Raw genomic sequence first — 19,047 nt, forward strand, 5'->3', positions numbered from 1 at the left:
ACCCAAGCCTCATCTTCATCTCTCCGTATTTTTATTCTCCTCTCTCCCGGACCGATTCCAACATTCGGCGTGTCTCCTCTTCGATCCGGGATCGTGTGGGTGAAACGGTGGTTATAGACACCGGGTACAGGGAGTTGGTAATAGTGGATGCCCCAATGCTGTATCTCGGGCAAGGCATAAATCAAGGATGGGCGTACCCGACATCGAGAGACACCGTAGAGGTTGGAAGGAAGCCTCCCGTCTCTTGAGCAACGCCTGTCGAGATTTATTGCACGGCACCAAGCTCAAGCTCAAGCTCAAGCTCAAGCAGCCAGACCGGCGTGCGGATGACGCCTTTTTCGACGCAATGATTTTCCACGACGAATACACCGCTTCGGGTGAACGGAAATTTTACCTCACCGACAATTAGGCACCGATCAGAGTCGTTTCATCGGTATACAAGCATCATTGTGTCCCAGAGCTTTCGGCGGATCGGCGACTAGCTGCCTCTTCGTTCATGTTGCGTCAAATGGTATATCGGAACCGATGCGGTACCAGTGCTAGTGTATATTTAGATATCAAAGGCAGATAATTGCCCTCCGTGCCCAATCGTCTTTCCATAGAGAATAGCTCGAGCGGATCGACCACACGAGAAACGGGAACAACGAGTCTCTCAGCAGTCGGCGTTGCTCTGTATGAAGATGAACACGTGCCGTATGCTTCTTATTTTCGGAGAGGCCGTTTCTTTAACGAAATAGAACCCGATCAATTTTATACGACAATTAAATTGGGAACATATTGTAACGAATTCGTAGACTTTGCGATCAGTCTTGCGAAAGCTTGGATTTAGACTCGCGTCAAGGATCAAGGTTCAACCTTTCTGAAACCGTAACTCTTAGTCGGTTCGCTTATCCGGCAATTAACGGTTATAGGTATGAGATATTCTTACAAATGAAAATCAGGCCAACTGAACATTAATTTGGAACTGCTAATTCGAGGTACACAATTCATTTCGCTGACAGTTAATATTGTAGATTACCACCGATGTCTACGTGACTATTACGAATTTATAATTACAAAAGAAAAAAAAACACTGAAATGGAATTCCGACGACTGGAGTCCAGTCGGTGCAACGTAACGTTTAAATACGTTCGACTTGAATATTTTGCTACGACAGTTTCTTTCGAATCCACAAAATATTGAATATATGTGACATTGGCGTTTGTTATTATGTCGTCGCAGGATGGAAAATTGCCAGAGGTACATTGATTAAAAATCAACATACGGTGCGTGGTCGTGCAAGTAACAACCAGAAATGTGGGTATTGATATAAATAAAAAAGAAAAAATAAGAAGATAGAAAAGAAAATCGGTCTAACCCTGGCACGGAAGTAGCGGAATACATGCAACTATAATACAACTTTATTCGATGAGGTGAAACAAAAATAAAAATGGTACATAAGCTTCGAGAAGAAGGACGATCGGTTCGCGTATCTAGCCAATATGCGAGACGCACAACGCAAGGTCATAATTGTCTCTTTGCGGAAACAAGTGCATCTGTAAATATACATATATATATATATATACATACAATCTGAGATAAAATACATGTATGTGTATTTCATAAATTATACGAACAATTTCTCTTCGTATTATGTACACAGCGATGAAATATTCAACGATTTTAATTCAAACCTTTCATGCCGTTGTATAGATTGTTATGTTGAATTGAATTATTCGATAACGAGGTAAGAAATATTTTACAAAAATAAATATTACGTAAACTCTGTATAATTAATGATCGTAAATCATCATAGATCGTTTTCGAAACCAATTTTTTGCTACGGGCATAACTAGGATCTTCTTTTTTTTCTGTTACGTAACGTGGGTATACTCTTGTCGTTTTTTTTTTTTTTTTTTTTGCACAACGAAAGGTATGACTCGCAAGAGGAATGAATAAAAAACGAAAAATAAAAAAAAAAACATGTCCTTCGCAAAAATACACATCCTGCTGCCATTTGAGAGTGTTATAATCGTTTCGCGCTAAATCTTAGGTGAAGATAAAAAAAAAAAAAAACAAGAAAAACTGGCATCTAAATAGTATTCAAGCAACTAACGCAGTCATCACCGCCGTTGAATGTGTTACAGATATAATGCTCGGCACCTCGTTTAGTACTTAATTACTATGATTACAGTTAATTGTTTCAATTCATCGTGCTCCGCATTTACGCCGAAGTTTGGTGTTCGGATATTAGTGCGTAATATCGATATCAATTCATCGTAGATATCACGGCAGCATTGATATCTGTACAAAAAATTTTTTTCAAAGTTTATTTGAGCAGTTGTTATTTGTTAAATCTCTTCTTATTCTCGTTCGCGCATAATTCCAAATATACAATCCACGGTTCGTCGAGAGTCCTGCACAGGTAAGGCACGCCGTCGGTTATAAACGCGCAATACACCAGGGCAGTATTTATATGATACGTGACGTCGAGCAAAGTAATGGCTAGAGAAAACCAGTTACTCACTCCAGAATTCTACACTTATATACTTAGAGACTTACACTTGCACAAGTCGCCTCTCCTCCCCCGTATCCGACTCACTAATACAATCGTAATTCCGTTTCTCCATTCCACTGTACACACCTTGTATATAACGTATATTCGCAGTAATAGGAGGACCGCGTCCAGTGTCCGTGGATGATGATGGCTACATATGCTGCAAGTTCAGATACAAGCCTTATACGTGCGTACTTACACCAAACGATGTATCGCGGGGAACATTGATCATTAAACGGCGGTAAAGAAAATCCGTTCGAGGCTACGAGGCACGAGAAAGAAATAGCACCTTCTTCTTCCTCGTGCGATAACCTTATACTTGCATGCCTGTGTTGTAATACAGTTACGATACCAACCCGAAGAGGTGGCAAAGGATGAAACAATGCAGACGATATTCCCATATCTAGTCCAGCTGTTCGCGGATAGTGTAAATATGGTAAAGACGTAAAATTTTCTGATACAAATTTGGAGCGAAATTCGATGCCGTCCACAAACGTTGAAGAATATTATTATTCATGGTTCGTCCGTTTTGTTATAAAGGGAGAAAATCTAACGGGTATGAAATAATAATACGAAGGTTACACACCTGACTCGCTATTTCAGCCTAAGAGGATCACGCCGCGGCTAAGTCAACAGCTCGAAGCACCGGACACGTATACATATACCGCACGCGGAGAAATTAAATATGTAAAACTTAGCCTCTAAATATTCAACACGAATTTATTACGAAAACATGATACCGCTGGACATACGGATGGACGAACAACCTAGCGACGTTCGCTGCGCCACGGAGAGATACGAGGTGGTTCACGCGACACGAGCTGACGACGTATCCGATCATTAAACAGGCGAAAACGTACAATTGTACGCATGCCGAGCGTTTCCTGAGAAAATTCATCGCGCCAACCGACGGGAAAAGGCTTTGGAACGACTGCGCAGCGCGCCATCTGACGGTGGCGTCCTGCGGCTGAGCGACCGTTACGCTTAAACGGCGAGTCGCGATTGCTCCGCGAGTTCGAATCACCCCAATTCAAATTGCAGTTCGTTGGATATGATCTGCCGTCGAGGTTTCGGACAAATGAAAAACGGGGCCGTTGTTGGTTTTATCTTATAATCGTCTTTTCGATCAGTCGTCGTCAAATTTCGAAAGACGAGAAATTGCTTTACGTAATTCAACGACAGCCCCCCGAACGCTGCTTAACGCTGTATAATGCGACGCGTTAATACTTTCGCAGTCTCGAAGGTCGCTCCGTTTCGCTGGACGACTTTTCAATTAGTATTCCACGCGAGTCGGCTGACAGTGCGCGAGTACCGATCAGTAAATAAACTGAACCGGAATATACAACGTGAGCTGCTGCACGTTGGTTAATAAGTAATAACGTGCTTCGTGATACGAATTTTTATTAATTTTATAACCTTACATCGATTTTTCTCTCACATTTCCATGTACAGCACACACCTGCAGACATGATACTTTTTATATACTCCATAAATAACCATCGACGGACAAAAATCAAAGACTGGTAATTGTAATAAAGGCAGTTCTTTTTGTTTTTTCAACGATATTTTCACACCCATAAATTAACCTCGATTACCATATTCATATTTACACACCGTTACAATATAATATTTGACCAATAAATTTCTGCTGTACCGCAGGTACGTTGAATAAGCAGCTGCGAATTGTTACGCAACAAAACAACAACAAAGGTTCCAGCTTTGACCATTCGATTACACGAAGCGGTACAACCGAGCCTCGAAACCCCTTTTCTAATCTGGATGGTGGGAAATCGCGTTAGGATTATTTCTCTCGGAAGCGCAATCTCGGACCAAACTCCCTGTATTTTGTTACGGAAAACTTTGGCAGGCGATAAAATATGTACAAAAGCATCGAGGGACTGCGGTGCACGGTTTTTCGTCATAACAACGCATGCGGGGGTGAAACGCCGGTGTTTTATAACAACCGAAATTTGTGCGATCCCCCCGCGCCGTGAGGCGAACCCTTTGCTTCGTTCCACGTCTAAACGTACACAAACCACCCTCTCAAAAATGATAATTTTACGCCTTGATGCCACTTTGATAGCACGGCGAAGGGAGGAGAAAAAAGAGAGGAGAGATTGGAAAAAAAAAACCATAAACACGACAAACTGGTGCGATCAGAGTAAAAAAAAAAGGTTGAAAATTGCCTTTTTCACTCGACTCACACCATCCAGCCCCTCCTCCAAGCAAATGACATCGTTCAACGGTTTGATCTTCTGGTAATAATATGGTAAACTGTGGTGGCATAATGTAATGGTAATATTTCGAATCTTCGAGCCCCGTGGTCAATAAAGATTTTTTTTGCGTCGAGTGAGATTTGATAACGGAGCGTTGTACATTAATTACAGCTCCGTTCTAATCTTCGAAGTTGGCATCGAAAAGAACTTGTTCGTAGCATGCGTGATCATAGGGTCTGGTATCGTTACAAGAAGGTCAAAGTCGTCATTCCTATCATCAATCAATAACTGAAAAGTGATTGACTGATAATTTGCGGTAAACGCAGAAAAAAAAACCACAAAAAATCGTGATTCTGATGACATTTGTCATTTCTTTCACGTGAGGTTTTTCGCCTAGGTACTTCTCCCTCCCGCCGTCCGGAATCGTGTGGATCCAATACGACTCGAGGCATCCTGTGACATTCAGACAGTGACATTTTCACCCCAGGGTTTACGGTCGCGGAACCCTTTGGTGCTCGGGCTCGATCACTCCATTGTCTAAGCTGGCGTCAGCTGGAAACAGCTCGTTCCAGACGATGTGACAACGCTTTGCCAACGTGGCTGGCTCTCCCAACTTCCAGCCACCCTCGCGACTATTCATGTCTTAATACGTTGTCCAGGATCGGTGAATATAGGTATCGGAAATAACGAGAGGATCTAATTTCCGACTGGTCAAAATCCAAAGGGATCCTTAAACTCCGATACAAATCCTGAAGTAAACCAAGAGACTCCAGATGGGATTGACAAAAAAAATTACACGAACATGTGCTCTTCGGCAATTCTCATCTTTCTGAATAACCGTTCGACCCCAGAAAAAAAAAAAAAACACGAAACAATTTCTTCCGCATAGCGATGCATGGTGTACATTGTGCATTAATACCGGCGCGAATGCGTCGTATACTATAATAACGATACAGGACGGGCGATATTCGCGGGCAATTAATTACCACATCGTTGAAAGTTGTGCTCTGCATTGGTGCCGATTAATTGCGAACCCGGTGCGGCAATCGGTCCCGGGAATAATTGACATTGTTGCCCCTTTGTTTACCGAGGCCACTGAATTTATCAATAGATTCCACCGCTAGGCGTATTATAGCCTGGTCGAATAGCTCGTTCAGTTTTCAGTCTCACCTATACCATCTAGAGAATGCTGGAGTAGAGCGAAACCGAGACTGACGGTGTTGCATCGATTGGGTACATCGTCACCCCGATCGCTTTTGTCTTCCAAACCACCACCCCGGCGACTTAACGTGTAGATAGTAATGAAAATTGATACGAAGCGTAAAAATTCGTATGCCTAAAACGCAACGTTACAGGAAATGGACTCGGATGGTTTATTTATTTCATCCCATTGATGACGGAGTCGAGATCACGGTGTACTACCAGACACATGGTGTAAAGATCGAGAGGGTGATAAAAGAGAGGGGAACGTTAAATGTAAACAATAAAAAGTGAGCACCTATCCGGAAAGACGCGGAGATCCTTGACGACTACGACGACGACGATGAGGACGAGGACGACTCTCGAGCGGATTATACGGCGCGAAAAGTTCACGACCTTTTGTGCGGCGGCACCCCAACGCTTGGTAATTCTCTAAGCGGGCCGTTATACGGGGTGACAACGGGCGCCTGTTGACATTTTGCCCGGAGCTGAAGAGTGGAGAAAAGAGAGAAGAGAAAAGAGAAAAGAGAAGAAGAAGCACGGGAGCAGAACCGGTCCGTGGAATCATTACAACCCAACGACGCCTAAGAACAACGTGCATATAAATACACACACGTATGCCTGGGTGTATTTCACACGAACAGGAATCCCGCCAACTTACACTTACTCCTGAAATACGCTTTACTCGTAGTATCGTTCTCAAATACACACGAGTTAACGGAGCTACGTCCATGTGTACGTAGTTCTGTGAACCGGGTTGCAGAAAAGCATAGAAAGTTTTACAGAATCAGGGATACGGATGTACTAAGAATTAGTTTATCGCCAGTTCAGGTTGGCAAAGTGCCTCTGAGTAACCGGCAAGACCGAGAATACCAAATTTCTCAGAGTTGAACATGGCAATAAGAGATTTGGTGTAGGTACCATTGTGCTGCGATTCGAAAGGATCCCGATTGTTATTGAAAGAGTAAAGATACCAAAGACGACGAGAGAGCGAAGGATAAGTCGATGTTTTATACAGTCATCTCTCTCGTGAACATGACAGTATAGTAAAATAGCGACGTGTCATTGTATTGTTAAAAAATCCTTATTCTCTACTGTTTATATCCTTGTTAACTGTTCAAGCGATACCTTCTCCGCGGTTCCAAACATAGTAGTCAAGATTATAGTCTCATCGTCCTTTTTTAACAAACTGCTATGAATGATTGACCCGTTTATCGAAACAGACCCTAAGTAATTGTGTTCCTTCTACACCTTGCACCGTGCATAAAATTCCTATTTAGACGGTAGATGTTTGAAACCGTGTCCAAAATTCATGTTCGATTTAAAACTAAAGTGGTACCAAATCGAGTCACATAGACCATTTTCCCAATGTTCAAACAACTTGATCCAACGTACTCAATCAAACCTATGCCTAAAACAACGTACAACCGAATTCACTACACTCTCAGAAATAGCTCGTCTAGTAAGTGAACCATGCCACCACATTCGAGACCAAAAACACTCTTATTACAGTCTGGCATACGGGTGTAGGGTAGACTATAAACGCGTAGTCACGAGTATGGCATGGTGGCCCATCGGGTCTCTGGATCTATGGAAAAAGTTGACCTATTACCTGCTCGCCCCGGTACCTTCGTATCATGGTAAAAAAGAAACGAAAAAAAACAAGAAGAAGAATAAGAATAAGAAGAATAAGAAAGAAAGGAAGAAACCTGTGAGGTGAGAGAGAGAAGAGTGAACATGAGAGATGCGGCGGTGCAGCGACGGGGTTTTTCGACGGTAAACGAAACCCCGTAAGGCCTCTGGTGTCCTCGGTCTTGGTCTGGTGAGGATAACCGCGCCTCGTCTATCCAAGAATACCGTGTAACCCTAGTAATGGGATTGGCATTGTCGCTATTAACATCACAATGTGATCGTAAACGGGCTCTCTTGTACGACACCTATGTTCATAATGCGCGGAGCTCGATGCATCCTGCTGATAGAGTATGCCAGCCTAAATATACACGTTGTTATGATAATTATCGAGTCCTTTCTACGCCGGGAGCCTATCCCCGCACAAAAACACACACACGCGCTCACTCACCACGCATGTGTTGAAACAATTTTCTCTGAAACAGACAGGGAGGTCCGTGCCAAAGGTATACCTACACACGGGATGGACCTTCACAATATTGTGATATCCGATACACATCGTGTGGTCAGCCAGAAAAAGAGTCTCGATGAGGCAGGTAGGACACTTCGTCTCTACGTTCGTATACGAGTGATACTCGACCGACTTGTAAATCCGCACTCGTCGCAAGCAAATATTTTCGTACTACCGCCAAAACGTTGTTTGTTCCCAACAAAAATTTACGCATCAAGCAATTTGCTCAAATCAAATGAAACTTCTTCTTTAACCGTACAGCGAAGAATGGATTCGGTTAGTTCGATCAAATTCTGATTGATGAGTCGTCGAGACATTGGGAGTTTTTTTTTTTTTTTTTTTTTTTGTATTGAGAAAATTACATTCTTCATTTCTCGTTTTGAGAAAACTATTCCAAATCGAATTGGTTGGAAAATATTATGTTCTCGTGGGTGAAAATGCCAGATCGCCTCTTGACGTACCTTAATAATACTTTGCACGGTGGTTTCACCTCCTTAAATTCTTAATGGTAGATAAAAAAAAAAAAAAAAAAAAACTACGTTTCGTTTAGTTTTTAGTCCACTGTAACGTATTAAAAAAAGTAATCAAATCGTAGAGTTCGACCTGGGATTTGACCGTCCTTGTGAGTTGGAATTCCGTTTCTGCGTTTGAGATATCGAACAGGAATAATATTCATTATTCAAGGATACTGCGATTTTTAATTTTCAAGTATCGTCGAAGATTCGTCGAATACCGAAGGTAGAAGAAAATTCCAGCGTCCCGACGCCGTCGAATCGACATGAACGACAACGAGGATGGTTAATTAGTCGAAGCTACCAGAGTGCGGGATTTAATTCATCGCGGCGGAGTGTAAAAGTTACAGCTTTTGCAGTGCGTCGAGACGCCGGCGTCTCCTCGTCGTCCCAGGGTATAAACCACTCGGGAGGCTGGCTTATTACGACGTGTAACTCATGTCCCAGGGTCCATTTCCCACCCTCTCTCACACACTCTCTACCCTGTATACACCGTTATACCCTGTACATCGTGTAAAGTTTTCAGGACGTCACGTCGCCGACGCACATCAAAACCCCGTAATCACAGCTGAGTGAGGTACCTCGTTGTTACAATAACGATATTTCCAGGGACACAAGATTTCGAAAGATCGGAAACAACGGTCCGACAAATCAAACGGTACAGCGTTGAACGCGACGTGAAACATTGTGAAAACAAATACAAAAAAAAAAGTATAAACAATTTTACGTTGTTGGCAATTGATGCTTTCGTCGTATTAACGAACCACCAATTTCGGCTGAATCTTGCATTTTTTTTCTTAAAGTAAACAAGAGTTTAAAGCCTGTACACGACTTACTATAATTCGTCAAATTTCAATCTTACTTATTAATTAATAATCCTCGTGTCTAACCCGCGTCTCGTACCTCCGTACGTATAGGTATGTACATAAAAGCCGGCATATGAAGGTCTTCAATTATCACCTGAGACTCGTAACGAATGCAACGAAGAAGCTTAGCATCCAGTGATCATTAAAGATCTGCGATTCTCGATGGTCGTCGACTGGACGATGAGGGTTTTTATAGCACAGGCTGAACACATTCCGTCCCGAGACGGCGTCTGAGCGTCGCGACGTATTGAGAATCGTCTCATCTCGTACGCAATGATCAATTATTTTACTGGCACGTATAAATATAATGCACACACAGCATATATATATATATATATATATATATATAAAGTGTATCGGACATGAAGATAAAGCAAAGGTGCATCATTATACCTGTAAAATGCGATTGTCCGTGCCAAAGCGTTTAAACGCACGTTTTCAACGGACATTGATATACAACCGAGTAGTCGGCTGTTCATCTATCAATTCAACTTTACAGCATGTGCGATGTATGTAGGTATAATGCAAAGTGAAACCTCGTATTTTCACCGATTACTCCATTACACTGAGAAAAATTTCATTTGTCAGGGTAACTAGAAAAATTCAGTAAAACAGATATCGTTGAAAAAACTGTTTGAATATTGTTTTTGGTTATTGCAACGCAAAATCAGTTTCCGAGGTTTACTCTACAATTTATCGTCGCACGAGCATTAAATTTTCGCAACAGTAGCAAGAACATGTAGCAACAGTGATCGTAACGAGAACGAACAGTAACGGATACCAGACTTTCCGACAACAGCTAGAAAACTAATTTTCATTATCTACCTAGAACTATATTTCTCTATTGCGGTAAAAAATGAAAATAGTTAAAGACCGAGCGGTAACCGGAACATGAAATTTCTCTCATTGTATAACACGAGTAGGTACTACCAAGACGATGGGTTATAGTCAACGTGATACCAGAGTCTCGGTTTAAGCGTCGAACGATCCCGTTTCACGGTGAAAAACGCACCAAGTGAAAATAAAAAAAAAAAAAAAAGATACCGTGCACGCATAATTACGTCTACACGTATTCGTACCCAACTTCTGGGAGATGCGGAACGGCGGCGGTGATTTACATGCTTATAGAACTGTCCTCGCGTGGCGATGCAGCGACGGTCACGTATTTCCTAATCGTCGGTATGCGCAGAACGGCGCTACAAACAGCAGGTATATAAGATAAACAGCTGCTGCGTGCACATTTTCAAGTGTCCTAGATATACATAGTTATACGACGTTGGTCAATGTTTGTCGTTTATTCGTAAACCGGCGATAAATTTAACGGGGTTGTTTTCTTACGCGCGCTGCAAATGATTCGCGATGAAATAATGTAAATTCGCATCAGGAACGTCACGCTGTTTCCGAATCTAAAATACAGTTTTGCGGTTACCGATTTTCTTCCAGCTAATAGGTACATACTAGAGTTGCATAAAGATTTGCGAAACTTTCAATATCTTAAATGCAAAAGATATGCACGCGTATTGCGTTTTTACAATATTCATAAAAGCATGCAGATGTAGAAAGAATAATAAGAAGAATGATACAAGTGCAGATGAGGCAGTTAAGATTGGTTAATTTATAGTGGTGGCCAGTCGACGAGGCGCCATACCGTTTAACGTCGTACGTATATACATGTATATGTATATATATATATATATGTGTATTATACGCGACGCATGCAAAGAAGAAGACGCGGCAACCACTAAACAGGGTTCATTTGAATGAATTGATGCTGTGAATTGGGCCCCGTGCTGCAGCAGTACCTATATAAAGCAGTTGGTCACCGTACTTAAATAGAAGCGCCTGCAATGAATACGTACAAGTAGATACTTGCATACACGAAACTTACATTATGTACGTACGTGTTATACATATAAGTCAGATCCAATCCGTTTGTTTACCGGCGTCTTCGAAGTCGATCAGTTGACGGTGCAGATTCCTCGGAGTCTGGTTTAATTGAGCTCGTCAATCGAACGATTGAAACATATTTCACTCCGTCGCATCGCATTACATATACGTACAATAAATGTAGTAGTAGTAGGTATTATTATACATATTATATACGTATACCTAGTTTGATTAACGATGAATACACGTGTCCATTTCTGTAATAAATTACACCCTATATATATATATATATATATATATATATATGCCGTGGTTGTAACATATTGCGCCAAGTAGGCAGATATCTATGTCAACTTTTATACGCGAGTTGCGTAATGTGTCAAGAGAGCCGCAGCAAGAACCACTTTTTACCACCGCATGTATTTAAAAGGGATGGGACTCCACGGTACCCGTCGTAAGTTTCTTATAATCCTTCTCTCTTCGATTGAAAAGCATTGAAGTGCATAAGTCGTAAATTACCGGTTGTAAAGTTGTATGATATGAGATTGAATGAGAAAAAAAAAAATCACACCGTTAAACGATCCGAATTTACATCGTAATTGGAGATAGTGAAAAGAAAAGAATGTACTGAGAACCTACTAAATGTACCACGATTGATTGTAAATTATCCGCCAAGTGAGACGGTAACAAAGATTTAAAAAAAATTAAATACAACAAATCTGAACGTTCGATAAATTGTAAAATCTGTATAAACGTATACATATATATACATATAATATATAAAAGTAAGACAACTCGAGCCAGAAGCGAGGATGACAACGAGAAGAAAAATGTTAAATAAAGTATAATTCGTAAGATATGGTCTTCAGTTTTGGAGATAAAACAGAAAAAAAAAAAATTGAGCAAAAGTGCAAAGGCATATCCAACCGCGCGCCTCCTCGACCTTTGCCGGTGTAATCCGCTCTAAACGAAATTCGACGATTCAGCAAAGGTTTGGCGAAAATCCGAGAGAATGAGGGTGACGACGAGGGAAGGAGAGGGCGAGGGGGACGCGAGCGTACAAATAAGGCGTCGTCCGGAGACAAATGACGCGAAGAGGGATCAGCGGGCGACACACAAAGCGCCCTCAGCCACCCCCGGGGTCCCCGGAGCACCCTTCCGAGTCGGAGGTGACGTCACTGACAATGGAAGGTCGAGCTGTGATTAAAGATCGAGACTCCGTAAAAACTCCTTCAAAACTCCCAGAGAGCGAGAGAGCGACAGAGAAAGAGAGCGGGAGAGAGAGAGAAGGAGAAAAAGAGAGGAAGGGAGTAAGGGATGGTAGCATATCCCGTGAGATATTACCTCCGACCGAGCGACAGCTATATGACGGTTCCATCCGCGGGGAACCAACCCGTCACCGATTCTTTTCCATAGATTCACGCCCCGTTCTATACGTGTACACACACACGATGTTTTCTACAGGGTCGTACAACACCCGACGATCGCTTCTTCCTACCTAGTTTACACTCGCCATACGGTGCGAATTGCTAACGATGGAACGAGATCCGTCGTCTGCTTTGCAGTTTGATGCGCGTGCGCTAAAATAAGAAAAAAAAAAAAATCCGAGAGCATTTCGTGTGCCAGGTTGACCAACCGTCGCGAACGTAACCTCAAAATTTTTTTACAGTTGACGCTGATAGCTGTGCTCAACGCCGACGGGTGTCAACATTTTTTTAGGTTAAATACGACGCGGCCAATTGTCGTATTAATTTATGACGGTTGGTCATCCTGCAAACAACTGCGTTCCGATTGTGCGCGCGTGCGCGTTAAACTACAGCAAACGACGGACCATTGTGTGTAACAATTCTCGGAGTATTTAGTCGATTTTTTGAAATAAATTCAATCATTCTAACATATTACGAACACTGAATTGTATTTCATCTCGCGTAATTGTGTGGAAAACTTGTGTTATGCTATAATTTGTACAAGTACACAAAGAACAAAGTTTGTTGAGTTTACCAGACATGGCGATAAAGGTTTTTTTTTTTTCTTATTTCAAGTAAATGAAAATAGGATTAAAAAGTCCGGCCATTTAATAAGAAAAAAAAAAAGAAAAAAATTCACACGTTAATTCAAGCGATAAATAACTGCAAGGGAAAAAAAAACAGTTTTCGTTCGTTTTTTTTTCAATTTTAAATTTTTGATCGACGGTACTCGCACCATTTTTCATTCTCCTCGTCAAACGTGGTTTCACTTCATAATACAAATTATTTTTCAGACCACATTTTCAACGAATCAAATAACATTTCTGTGAATCAAAAAAAAAAAAAAAAACATTCCACTCGCCACATTTGATAAAATCAAAAAATTCCATTTACGTATGCATACCTACCCGCATCTCGTACATAATTGTGAAAAAAGTTTTCACTCAATTTTTACGGAGTTGAAACAATGTTCAAATCACAAGAAAATATGGCACAAGTAACTACATTAGTGCAATCATACGTTCAAGTACTTACATGTATATATGTATAGGTGTAATAACTATCCTACGGCCATGCAGGACAACCTCCCGTATTTCGCGTCATTCGGCAACGTCTGTAAGTATAAAAGAATCATTTAATTAAGCAAAACCACACCTCTCGTGGATATTATTACATGTATTGAAATCGAGGGTAATTTGCTGGCAAAAAGCCACCCCAAGAACGATGACTAACGTGGTTTTAGAGGGAAGACCGCAATTTTCTACGCGCGTATGTACGCCGAAACAACGTATACGTGCCTATGTAATAACGACCCTTGCGCATAGCGAAGGGCCATGGATCGAGCCAGATTTTATTAGGGAAAGAAGCTGGGGATGGGGGGGGGAGGAGGGGGTAGTTCTTTGTCTATGATAATCTATACCGACTGGAAACGTGGGCAGCACTCTGTGTTCTTTGTCAAAAACCGCAGGGTAATATTATTCTGTACATATAACAACGATGGCGACAAAACTCTCTCGAAGTTGTAACGATTGTTTTCAAATTGTTGCAAATCGTTGTCAGTCTGCTAAACAGAAGTAACGCGCGAATGGCGAAAAATGTTTTCGAACCGTGTTAAAAGACGTCCAATTATTTGTCATTGTAATAAGATGTTGGAAATTTTTTTCATACAAATTACCAGATATTACGCCAACCATTCATTCACAATAATAAAATAAAGTAATAAAAAAAAAAAACAGAAGAAAAAAATCACTCACCGCTGACAATGCGGCAAGATAGCCAAGGCTTGATTAAATTATACTCTAAATCCAACATATTAATACATATTTGAACATTGTCACACGCACAGTGTCTGTCCGCTGATGGGGCTTTCTACGTGTACCTAAGTGGAGAGCCAACGTAGGCATCAGTGCTTTGAAAGAAGCGAGCGCGTTGTAAGAATGAAAAAAAAAAAAGAAAACGACGAAGAAGAAGAAGAAGAAGAAGTAGAAAAAAAGAAGTAAAGAAGAGAGGGAGGTGGGGGAAAAAAAACACTATGAAAAAATAATAATAAAAAGGAGAACAATGGATCGACGCCGACGGTGACGGCGATTCTGACACTGACGAGCGGAGGAAGAACTCTTGTTCATATAGGTACGCGTTGGTTCAGTGCTCACGATCAGCGGGTAGCTCCTACATGTTACTGGTACCTACATCACGTTTCTGAGCCCTGACGCATTTCAGGTTCATCCTGAATGCGAGAATGTGCGCAAAGCGTTATAGACGAAGCTTGTAATAGGTGGAAAATCGGGAAACTAACACTGCGGTGTGCTTGATTAGTCTCTGACACTTGTGCGATAGTCTATAGTTGGCACATGTGGACTCACGTTCCCTCGTAGCTCGCCGCACTCTCACCAGTCTGGTACCCCGGGGCAAAATCGTCCCTAACATTTCACCCAGCCTGTTGAAATCGCGCGAGGCTACCCCCAGAAGAAAAGAAACTCGATTTATAAGTTACCGCATAATTAGGTCCTCATTAAACGACGGTTGTTGTATGGGTACCATATTGAAAACTGTAATGCCGGTTTATTTTCGAAAGATTACCTGCGTTCGTACACTTCCGATTTACGTGTGCAAAAATCTTGAGGTAGTTGACGCAACCGTGGAATTCATTGTTCGATACCCTACATCAACGTATTTTTTCAAAAGATAGCAATATCTGTAAACCAAAATGGCTCAAAACTTTGTTTACTTTTCTACACGCTATCAGAATCGCTGTGGAACTAGGTGTGTCGAATTTTCGATATCATTTGAACAAATGTTTACAAATTACACCACTTAATGAATCCAAACCAGCATGAAACCACTGGTTCGATGAAGCTTTAGAAACACATCTAAAATTGAACCTCAATCTAAAAAGTTTAAAGACCACCAACGAATCCCTGAAAAGTTCATACATCAAAAAGTCACCCAAAGTACAACTTGAAGTATGCAGTGTGAAACCATTCGATTTCATCGAAAGTCGTGCACTGGTTTCGCGTCTCTTGAATTCCGCGGACTCGGTCAAGTTTCTCGAATCTCGAAATGAGGTGATGCCAACTCGATTCCCGCAGGTAGCTTCTCACCCAACATCCATCCCACCCCTCAACGCTGGACTGATTCCAACTGTTCGATCCTCTGTTTCAGACGCATGCGGTCTGTCGGACGTCGGGCACATCGAGTCCCTTCAGGAGAAGTCGCAGTGCGCCCTGGAGGAGTACTGCAGGACGCAATACCCGAACCAGCCGACGAGGTTCGGCAAACTCTTGCTGCGACTCCCGTCCCTGAGGACAGTGTCGTCGCAGGTTATCGAGCAGCTGTTCTTCGTCCGGCTGGTCGGAAAGACGCCAATCGAGACCCTTATCCGAGACATGCTCCTCTCCGGAAGCAGCTTCAGCTGGCCCTACATGCCCTCGATGTGACACTCCGTCTGGCGGCAGCTAGCTTCCGCGTAATACCTCGCAAGGTGAACGGTTTATTCGGCATGGAATAAGAGTAGTGGTACAATTGACAGATCTGGACAGTGACGCGAGGCTAAGTTCCGTTCGTTCTGCGGTTGGCAGAGTTCAGTATGTGTATAAAACAAAAAACAAAAAACAAAAAAAAAAAAAAAGAAAACAAAAAAAAAATAACAATAATGAAAAACCCCAGCCCACCCTAAAGTAATCCGTTTTCACCTAGGCTTCTAATTTTCTCTCCAAAACATCATCATCGTCATCTCTTTCACCGATCGTCGAGGATTGAGGAATGAGCGCGAAAATTCAATGTCACATAGAACGAAAACTCTTCCAGCTGAGCTGTGAAACGACCATTGTACGTTGTAATATGATAATAAAGTGCAAAACGACGCCGTCGGATCCTAATCAAAATGTTTCACACAGAGTTGAAATACTTGCCGTTGAAACAAGGATATGGAATCACGGATATCCGCAACGAAATTATTTACACTGTAAATGAAAAAAAAAAAAAAAAAAAAAAAAACGGTGGGTATGACGATTCGCGATTACCAAATTTACGGACACTTGTACCTATATAGGCACTAATTATATATACTAAACAGTCTGCGTACTGACCGCGCCTAGAGTTAGGAAGATAGTTGAAAAATTATGCAATTTATAATATTGCGCAGGATATATTGGAACGCGTTTGTAAATATGAAGATGAGAGGTCGAAGCGCTGTGAAGATTAATTATCGTACTTACTGTGGATCAACAATTTCAGAAACCAATTGACAATTGTTTACCACATCTTTTGAATTCACTTGGCGTACAGTCCTCTCTCGTTATATGACCGATCACGGGGCTGCAGAGGAATTATAAAGATATCGGAGATCGAATCTTCGCACTATTGATCAGCGTTATCGCGAGAAAGGACTGTAGAATAATTTTAGTCATTTAATGACGCGCTCCAAGTTGTTTAGTTTTCGAATTCGAATTTTTGTATTCGTAGTAATTGAAATTGGTATCAGAATCCAATATAACCTGTTCTCAAGTTATACCGCTTATCTTTTGCTGTCTTATGCGATTTTTCGTTGTTTTTGGTTGTTTTATTATCTCATTTGTTATCAATTCACTCTAATCCTTCCATCTGATCGAGACTTAATCACTCCTATTATAACAATTCAAAAAACCACTTAAACATTCATTTATCAGTTACATCGATTTGAGGAAGTGTACTAAAATCAAACGATGCGTGAACTCCTTGAAATAAAATTCGTATACCCTAGATGTGAAAAATATAGCATCCCTCGGACAATTTTCGAAAAATTAAAAAAGTTTACATTTGATGACATTTTAAGTTTTTCGATCCTCCAAAAAACGTGATCAGTATACCAAATTTGCAAAAAAAAAATTCGAATCCGTTCTCTTCCTGCACTACAATTCTACATTTTGGTTCACCGATTACTGGTTAAAAGTAAATATAAATATTGGATGGTACAACATCTTTGACTGAAGAAATCTAGTAAATTTCACGATTTATTTCAATAAGTTCAAAAATATAGATACTATTCATTGTTTGAAGGACAATAGATCATCTCAACATGTGTATATAATCCACCGTGATTCAACGCAATTAATTGATTCCTCTGATCCATTCATTATTCGTTTATTCATTCGCTCATTCATTCACTCATTCGTTCATTCATTCGCCAATTCAATCATTCATTCATTCATTCTCTAACCAAGAAAAATCGAATCGCCGGACTGATGGTTCAACCCCGAAAGCAAGAAGTTCAGGAATTCATATGACACTGTAAAGTTACAAACCGCCAAAAACATTCGTCAATGAGCCTGAGCTTTTCGCGTGGGATGTTGAACAACGCGGTCTGTGCGAACGAGCCGAAATTTTCAGATTAACAATGGATGCTGAATGTGTGCATATTCGGAGAAAATGAAGGACACGAAAAAATGGTCGATGACGGATATCCGCCGGTGTGCAGGGTTCGACGCGAATCGAGGAAAAGAAGAAGAACCACATTTACAAGTAGATATACTCTTCGAATAATAAGAACTAGGAAGAGTATCGAGGAACGTTCAAATTTACAAAGTCTCGGTATATGAGAGACGAAATTGAAGATGAAGCGAGAGCGTTAAAAATAAAAATAAAATTTTTTTTTTTTTTTCCTTTTTTTCTTTAAAATTCAACAAACCGAGAACTGAATTCGCGCTGAAATCGCTCAAATTCTCGAGATGAAAAGTTCTTTGCGCTTGCTTTACGCATCCACCGTGTCCAGAAGCCATAAATTTCCATTCGTAATCACTCCCCGGCTATCCTTGAATGTATGGAACTAGAATCTGGCGATCCTCGTCAAGATCCTTCTCTCAATAATTACAGCCTCCTAATCGACTCCGCAATATTCTCACATTCTCATTATTACATCATCCCGTTTCAGCGCTCGTTTCTCTTCCTCCGTTGAATACATGTTTGCACTTCTTTCTTCACCCATTTCTCCGTTACAAACAATCAACGCTTCATTGCCAATCAAGTTACGATAGTGAATTTTCAAATTTCGAATTGTATTTTTTTCTTTTTTTTTTTTAACGTAACTCAATAATTCATCCGTTTCACGTTCACGGTAGTCCGATATTATTATTTTTTCTCTTTCCTGCTTCCTATTCGTTATTATTATTATTATTATTAATATTATTATTGTCATCATCATCTATTATATTATTATGGATACTGATATTATCATTATCATCATAACG

At 41.0% G+C, this 19,047-nt stretch overlaps 2 protein-coding genes across 8 annotated transcripts in view; one reads left to right on the forward strand and one right to left on the reverse strand.

Moving 5' to 3' along the window:
- Nucleotides 1-18,152, forward strand: part of LOC124306056 (steroid receptor seven-up, isoforms B/C) — a 98,529-nt gene extending 80,377 nt beyond the window's left edge. For 2 of the 3 annotated variants that reach the window (XM_046766178.1, XM_046766180.1), the window contains exon 4: nucleotides 15,986-18,152. In XM_046766178.1, the coding sequence (XP_046622134.1) occupies nucleotides 15,986-16,260 (275 nt within the window). In that variant the 3' untranslated portion in view covers nucleotides 16,261-18,152. The remainder of the gene's footprint in view (nucleotides 1-15,985) is intronic. The other variant, XM_046766179.1, reaches the window with a different exon arrangement.
- Nucleotides 1-19,047, reverse strand: part of LOC124306054 (GPI mannosyltransferase 2) — a 205,076-nt gene that overhangs the window by 147,345 nt on the left and 38,684 nt on the right. For 4 of the 5 annotated variants that reach the window (XR_006908508.1, XR_006908509.1, XR_006908507.1 and 1 more), the window contains one exon: nucleotides 13,859-13,937. The exons of the other annotated variant lie outside the window; for it this stretch is intronic. The gene's annotated coding sequence lies outside the window, so the exon portion shown is untranslated. The remainder of the gene's footprint in view (nucleotides 1-13,858; nucleotides 13,938-19,047) is intronic. 5 annotated transcript variants of the gene reach the window in all.

This window comes from Neodiprion virginianus, chromosome 5, assembly GCF_021901495.1.
Source record: "Neodiprion virginianus isolate iyNeoVirg1 chromosome 5, iyNeoVirg1.1, whole genome shotgun sequence".
In the NCBI taxonomy this organism is placed as follows: Eukaryota; Metazoa; Arthropoda; class Insecta; order Hymenoptera; family Diprionidae; genus Neodiprion; species Neodiprion virginianus.